This window comes from Pygocentrus nattereri, chromosome 11, assembly GCF_015220715.1.
Source record: "Pygocentrus nattereri isolate fPygNat1 chromosome 11, fPygNat1.pri, whole genome shotgun sequence".
Classification (NCBI taxonomy): domain Eukaryota; kingdom Metazoa; phylum Chordata; class Actinopteri; order Characiformes; family Serrasalmidae; genus Pygocentrus; species Pygocentrus nattereri.
In genome coordinates, this window is record NC_051221.1 from 14,930,022 (window position 1) to 14,938,180 (window position 8,159).

An 8,159-nucleotide genomic window follows, 5' to 3' on the forward strand; every position below is an offset into this window, starting at 1 on the left:
ATATCTCTTACCTACCTCTGGCACACATGTTTGAGCAAGTGGTACAGGTACACGCAATATGGTTTTGATGCATTTGATCTAAAAGCTTAGAAAGGCATGGCAAAAAAGCATCCCTAAAATGCTTCAGAAATAGGTTTACTGGTTGTGTATACTAACCTGGCATTCAAAATATTAATTATAATATAGGAACAAAGCAACACTGTCAAGATAGACTGTGATACCTTTACTATCTTTTTTTTATGTGTTTGTCTTCTTCAGGGTGTGATGCTGGTCCATGGGGGTCGTATCGGCTATTTCCAAGGAGATATCCGAAAACTGATGGATGACCTCACAACCCTGCGGCCTACTGTTTTCCCAGTGGTGCCTCGTCTGCTCAACCGCATGTTTGACAAGGTTAGCGATTAGATGTTTTCTAGTGACACATGCAAGAACCAGAGCTACACTGGTCAATATCTGGTTGAAGCATGTAAAAATGAATGAGCTGTGTCTCTCTGTGTTTCAGATATTGGGACAGGCCAGTACTCCACTCAAGAAATGGATCCTGAATTTTGCATTCCGGAGGAAAGAGGCTGAGATGATGAGTGGTATCATGAGGAGAAACAGTTTTTGGGACAAAATCATCTTCAAGAAAGTCCAGGTAGGAATGTGATTCTCTGGGAGAAAGCTTAACGTAAATGTGCTGCTTTGTTCAGTTTCATAGTCATAGCTCATCTGAAAAGCAGTTTTTTTTCCTTTCATGTTTGTTCGTCTGTCTCTAAAAACAATGTTTCTGCTGCCCACTGCAGGCCAGCGTTGGAGGTTGCGTGCGTTTGATGATGACCGGAGCTGCTCCAATTTCTGCCTCTGTGCTTACCTTCTTGCGTGCAGCGCTGGGCTGCCAGGTCAGATTAGAAAGCATGCTGATTACGCACTGTCGGAAACCATATAATACAGAGACACACATACATGTTCAAACTGTGTTCTGTGAAGATTCTGTTTGTATTGACATGCATAAAAAAAAGACATCAGCTGAATTTAAAACATAAGAAATTGAAAGGAGTCACATTCTGATTCACGTGAAGGTGTAGTGATAATAATAATGATGCATATTATTTTAAAATATTTATGGAGCACTTTTCAGTCCTGTAGCAGCCCAACATGCAGAATCACACAAAGTAACAGTGGCAATAATATCAGAGGCAAAAAATCAAAGCTAAATTAATGTTTTCTAAGATGGTGTACGAGTATTGATTGTCTAATTGTGAAAGATAAGTTAAGTTAGGATCTGTGCTGCTTTGTATTGAGCAAATTGTAGAGGACTTGTTTTCTTGGGAAGCCCACATAAAACTTAAAAGAGCAACTTTTGTTTCACTACATGGATGGGTTAAAATGCGGAGGTTAAATTCCCCCATTGTGGGACTAATAAGGGTTTCTTATTCTTAATCACTTCTCCAGCTACCCAGAGGCCTACTCAGTTTTTAAGTCAATGGATCAGAATGTAGTAATCACCTGTTACAAATGCTGCACTGAGATTGAATAAGACAAGAATAGATGGTTTATATCAGAGGTCACTAACAGGCGGACCGCAGCCCGAATCTGGACACAGACATAGTCCTATGCAGACCTGGACCTGTAACCAATAAACTGTGGGAAATGAAATAATTTTGATGGGGTGGTCCTATTTTAATCACCGTGGCTTTTCTAGTCTTTACGGTATGGGTTTAACAGCCCGGGAAGCTCACAGTTCAATCGCATGGATTTTACATATCACACATGATGTTACCCAGCCAATCAGATCTGTGCATTACAGTGACCACAGAGACTCAAGTGAATGAATACACAGGGAAGGGATGAGGTGAGAGACAGCATTCAGAGAAGAAAGTGAGTCAGAGGGAAGCTATTTCACATGTCGTGCTCTGGAAAAGAGAAAACGGACAAAAATGTTGAAATCTGAATCGTACTTTATTTGATTTGACATTCATTTGTTGATTATATACGATGTTTATATAACTACTGCTTCAGTAAACAGTATATGGCACTGAATAAAGATGCAGGTTAGACATTGTGATATTCCCGACCTTTGCTTAAGGAAATTTTCTCTAACTGGACCTTATTGAATTTTAGTTAAATAGCCTTGGTTTATGTGAATGAACACTAAGCCTTAGGTCATTTACAAAATGGACCAGTGTTGTCTCTGTGCTATGATTAGGGTGAAAATGTGACTGGAATTTCTGTAGTAAATTATTATATATCAAGTGCACATTGTTTAAAAACAACAGAAGAATTTCTCGCATTCTTACCTACTCTGTTGATGTTACTTTTTCATGTAACTGATCTGGCAATATTCAATGTAATACTATCTTATTCCTGTTCAGTTTTATGAAGGTTATGGACAGACTGAGTGCACAGCTGGCTGCACAATTACATTGTCAGGAGACTGGACTGGAGGTAAACCCACTCACATCCTCTTTTGATCTTGTTTTGTTGAATTCTGATTCATATTTCTGGGATGATGTGCTGTAGGTCATGTTGGACCTCCTATGCCATGCAGCTATGTGAAGCTGGTGGATGTTGCTGAGATGAACTATCTGGCTGTGAATGGAGAAGGAGAGGTATGTGTATCAGTCAAGCTAAAGAATGGTTTCCCAGACACCTGTCAAGTCTAAGTCTCGGCGAAGAATGGCTCTTCACCAATGGCACTGCAAGTTTAGTCCAAGACTAAGCTTAATCCATGCCCGCAACATCAGCTCTTAATAACCAGTTTAATATTGAGTTATCTTTCGTTTTTACCCATTTGACCATTGCCTCAATGTGTGTGTGTTGTGTACTAGGTTTGTGTGAAGGGGCCTAATGTGTTTAAGGGATATCTGAAAGACCCAGAGAAGACTGACGAGGCCCTCGACCAGGACGGCTGGGTCCACACAGGAGACATCGGCAAGTGGCTGCCGGTGAGTTTTACTTATTCACACTCAGATATTGAATGAAGTGCTCAGTAGCCCTGCCGTAAGACCAAATATCCCCACAGCTTTAACTATGAGAGAAAGCAAAGATGTTTTTTTCACAGCTCATTTCAGACCAGGTCTATTGATCCATTCATCATTAATTTGGACACAATGTAAAGGGCAACTGCTATACTCAAACAATGTAGAAAAACAAAAAAAGACATACATGGGGTTTATTAGGTAGTACACCTGCCTTGTATCTACTCCCTTTGTCTGTCTATTAGCCCCACTTACCATATAGCATCAATTTCTAGTACTAAAATTACAGACTGTAGTTCATCTGTTCACCTGTGTAACGGTTAGCCGTTCTTTACCTTGTTCATCAATGTTCAGAACTCCCACAGGACCCCAAAGGTATTATTTGGGTGGTGAATCATTCTCAGCACTGCTGTGATGGTGACACTGACCTAGTGATTTTGTGTTAGTGTGTGTTGTACTGGTCTGAGTGGATCAGACACAGCAGTGCCAACCTAAAATATCCAGCTCTGTGAGGGTCCATGGGGTCCTGACCACTGAAGAACAGGGTAAAAGGGGGCTAACAAAATATGCAGCGTAACAGATGGAGATGCAGTATATGAAACACGTTAATTTCTGTGCTGTTCCATACACATTAAAGTGTACAAATCATGACACAGTGGATTATACCATGTTTTTGAACTGAAGTGTGTCTTTAATTACCTGCGAACAGAACGGCACTCTGAAGATCATTGACCGTAAGAAGCACATCTTCAAGCTTGCTCAGGGAGAGTACATTGCCCCCGAGAAGATTGAGAACGTTTACATCAGGAGTGAAGCTGTTGTACAGGCATTTGTACATGGGGACAGCTTACAGGTGAGCAGGAAAGGTGCTATTTAATGAAAATGAAACAAGTACAGAGGAGCCAGTCACAACACAATGGTTTCTGATCCCCAATAGCTTCATTCATTTCACTTGTATGAGCTTCAAAGCTTAAGAGGCATCCTGTCCTCGTCCTGTAGATCTATCACCCTGTAGAGTTTCAAGGCCCACATCCTGCATTTTGTTCTTCTTGAACTTTATTTTTTTTCCCAGTCCACTGTAGTTGGATTTATGAATCAAAAACTGTCAAAATCCATTTTTTACATGATTATTTTCCAAACCTCTGATCATCACGTGGTTTTTAGCAGAATCACTTAGAAAACATTGAGACTGATAGATCAGGCTCTGTTCTGATTATCTGCCTTGTGTTGTGTCTCACTCAAAAAGCAGTTTAGACTAAAACACTCCTTATAACTTCAACATGAAGGGGCTAAGCTAAACTACTGTAGGCTGAAAAGGTAAATGTGTGTTTTCTTCACATCATGAAAAACACATGATCCCTGTAACAAAGGGCTTCAGGAGCATCTGAATATTAGTGCCAGGTATGTTGGACCTGTTGGAACTCTCCAGGGTGGTAGATCTCCAGGACCAGAACGGAGAACCCCTACTATAGTCCTTATTGACCGTAGCAAAGAAATGAGCATGTGTTTCTTTGTTCTGTGAAACAGGCCTGCCTGGTGGCAATCATTGTGCCTGACCCGGACTTCCTGCCAAACTGGGCCAGTAAGAAAGGCTTTCATGGCTCTTATGAGGAGCTCTGCAACAACAAGGTAATGATGTGATTTGCACATCAGTTTGAAATTGTTGTATTAGATTGACATTTTACATTTTTAAGTTAAGCATTACCTTGGACTAAGGTACTGGAAATATAGATTCTGCATTGAAAATCAATTTTGGTTTACAGTTAGGCATGCAAGTGTGTCTGGAAACCCTCTTCCAAGACATTGACTAATACTATTTGTGTGCACATCCTTGTGAAATTGGGGGAAAAATGCTTTTTCTTGTTTAATTGCAGGCAGTAAAAGATGCCATTTTGGAGGATATTGTTAAAATAGGCAAAGAAAGTGGGCTGAGGTCTTTTGAACAGGTGAGCTTTACTGTGACCTGTAACAGGATTTGCATTATTTCAGTGGCATGTGAAATATTTTTCTTCTGCTGTTTTTGCAGTTTGATGGCAAACTGCAAAAATTCTTAAGTGAATCAGAGTAATCTCTGCTGATGTCATTATACATAAAATATTTATAGTCTCTCCTACTCATCAAAGTGTAACCTACCTTTAAATAAAACCTTACGGCTAACATGAATCTGATCCTCTTGTGTTTTAGGTGAAGGACATTGCTCTGTACGCAGAACTGTTCTCTATCCAAAATGGCCTTCTCACTCCAACCCTCAAAGCCAAGCGCACTGAGCTCAGAAACCACTTCAGGCAGCAGATCGACCAGCTCTATTCCAATATTCACATGTGATTCTGATCCTGTAGTAGTTCTAAACAAATACTAGCACTGAATGGAAGATGATGGGAGTCATTTACCGTCGTGAAGGTATCATGCTAACTCATCCTCACTATTTCATCCTTTGTTAGCTACGTTAATACTACTAAGTTTTCCTTTGAGGAGCCATCCTCAGCGAGGAGCCATGCCTTATCCACGCAACACATCCACTGCCTTTCATAGGGATAAAGAGAACACTGGATCAAAAAGGAGAAATCCACCGTCTCGATAGTTACCCTCCAAAACATCATACCCCACAGTCCACAAAATAAATGCCAAAGATTGCTTGAGTGCTGAACTGTGCCAACGTGGTCGCTTACCTTCTGCCTTAGAGGTTCTGACATTCAGCCCACTTTCCCAGACAAAAAAAATCAACACTGCTAAAAATGATATCTTCACAAGTGAAAACATCTTAAACTGAGGTAATATGACTGCTTTAGTTTGAGTGTGTAAGAAAAAGTACAAAGAAATGTATATTTTTTCTGCAAATTTTGGAGCACAATTTTTATTAATTTGATGAGTTTAACATATTTAGTCGGGGGAGTGCATAAAACTTTGAATGTGCCTTTTGCACAGGTTACAGTTTGAATATTTCCTCAATATGTTACATTCAGCAAATAAACATTTTTAGTAATTGTGCATTAAAATGTGTTTTTTGTAGAGGATGTGTTAACATAGAAGATGAACAAGTAATTTCACTCATACACGTGTGTGTGTGTGTGTGTGTGTGTGTGTGTGTGTGTGTGTGTGTGTGTGTGTGTATGCATTATACACACACCACTCACAGGGATAACCTGAACCTAAAATGCACTCTAACCTTTACAGGTGAACTTAATGTGACCGTCTCTAAACTTTTGAATGCACGTCCAGCTGTTCAATGTTTCAGTACATTTTGCACAACTTGCTGTTTTCTAACAAGGAGCTTAATGGCAAAGTGATGGTGGTGGTGTTAGTGTGGGCAGGTGTGTCTAGTCAATACAGAACTGCCCTGCACTTTGTGAATGGTACAGTGACCCAGAGGCCCAAACTACTTGAATAACATCATTAATCCAGTCATTGTGCCTCTGCATGAACAACACAGGCCTAATTTCATCTTCATAGACGACAGTACTCCAGCTCATCGAGGTCACGTCATTAGGGAAAGGCTGCTGGAGACTGGGGTACCTCAAATGGAGTGGCTTGCACTTTCTCCAGACCTGAATCCCATAGAAAACCTATGGGATCAGCTGAGTCACCATGTAGAGGCTCGTAACTCTGTACCCCAGAACCTCAATGACCTGAGGACCACCCTTCAAGAAGAGTGGGATGCCATGCCTCAGCAGACAATGAGTCAACTTGTGAACAGCATGAGACGTCGTTGTCAAGCTGTGATTGATGCTCAGGGTCACATGACAAGTTATTGAGACATTGGCATTTTTTGTTGGGATATACCCACCACTGTTGTTGGCTTTTGTTTCAATAAATAGTTTGAGATGAGGAAATCACCATCGCACACTTCTACTTAAATGCCCTACTTTCATGATATAATATCACTGTAGCGTGAACTTTTTACGTTTTCCATCAATTTCACCTGAAAGCCAAATATCCTGAACTTTTTGTGAGGTGTGTGTGTGTGTATAAAATAGGGGACTTTTGGTTGAATAATCTTATTCTTACAACAGCCTCATATTGAGAAATATTAGCTGTATCCCCTCCATTTAACATGTTTTCACTTTACAAGATACCATTTTTGCAGTTCATGACTCCTTTTAAGCGTCAGGGTAGCACATAAACAAAAAAGGGCCACCACTGTTTGCATAGCCATTGAGGTAGCCTTGATATAGCATGTATTGATGATGTCCGTGTCCTAAAAAAGTCAAGCGTTCTTAAAGCTTTGTGTTTTTGGGGCCCTGATTGGTTCACAGTCAGTAGTGCTGCTAACTATTAGGCTATAGTTGACTGTACTGTTACCCAGGCAGCCACAGTAGGGGTGCCACTATGCACTGTGCTATATATTTGCAGTATGCATGGACATAGCCATGTGTTCATAAAATATTTATACCAAGTGTGTATTTTATATCATTTGCTGCTCTATTTTAGGAAGGATCTTTAGCTCACATTCCTACGGCTACACCCAGATCTGATGGATACATTCACAAGAAACAAAGCTCAGTATAGCCTGTTTATATGGTTTTATTATTTATAGATATTTTAACGGTACAGAAATGACATTGAATTTTATAGATGCTTTGTATGTGCCTAATATGAAGAGCTGGGTCGACATGCAGCTAGAATCAACCTTTGGTTTTTTTTTTTTGTTTGTTTTGTTTTTTTTTTTTGCTTTTGTTTGGTTAAATTCTTTGGATGTATTTAGTGCTGTTTTATCTGATCACTCCAAGATGTTATATGCACAAATAATACAAAATCTGTCGTCTACAGTAACGTTTTGTAAACACACTCTGTGTGTCTGACAGCCAAGTCCCACTGTTATTAAAAAGTCAGTATAAATGATATGATATGGGTTTTGTGAAACTGTTTATCAAGCAGTGTGGTGCCACTTGCATCACGTTCTGGATGTGTATGTGTGTGCATGAGCTAGGGAATATATCTGACCGAGTCAAAGGGAAATTTTCAAATTATTCAAAAGAAATATTTTGCTGTTCATGTTAATGCAGTGTATATGTGCTTCATGTAAAAAGATGTACATGACTGAAATTAAACATGATTTTCTGGAGGAAAGTCTCAGTGATAGATGTCAGAATCAAGCAAGGCTATCTGGGAATGGGAATTTTCTTTATAGACTACAATTGATTACAGAATGTCCTGAATGTTTAACAGTGCAGCAACGTCAGACAGGTGTTCTTTAAAGGG

At 39.8% G+C, this 8,159-nt stretch overlaps 1 protein-coding gene across 4 annotated transcripts in view; it reads left to right on the forward strand.

Moving 5' to 3' along the window:
* acsl1b (acyl-CoA synthetase long chain family member 1b) overlaps positions 1–5,948 on the forward strand; it is a 21,486-nt gene extending 15,538 nt beyond the window's left edge. For all 4 annotated transcript variants that reach the window (XM_017703847.2, XM_017703846.2, XM_017703848.2 and 1 more), the window contains 11 exons: positions 1–47; positions 259–393; positions 503–637; positions 786–881; positions 2,355–2,427; positions 2,503–2,591; positions 2,811–2,927; positions 3,670–3,813; positions 4,488–4,589; positions 4,835–4,906; positions 5,145–5,948. The exon at positions 1–47 is cut by the window's left edge and continues 31 nt beyond it. In XM_017703847.2, the coding sequence (XP_017559336.1) occupies positions 1–47; positions 259–393; positions 503–637; positions 786–881; positions 2,355–2,427; positions 2,503–2,591; positions 2,811–2,927; positions 3,670–3,813; positions 4,488–4,589; positions 4,835–4,906; positions 5,145–5,285 (1,151 nt within the window). In that variant the 3' untranslated portion in view covers positions 5,286–5,948. The remainder of the gene's footprint in view (positions 48–258; positions 394–502; positions 638–785; positions 882–2,354; positions 2,428–2,502; positions 2,592–2,810; positions 2,928–3,669; positions 3,814–4,487; positions 4,590–4,834; positions 4,907–5,144) is intronic.
* Positions 5,949–8,159: the final 2,211 nt, after the last annotated feature.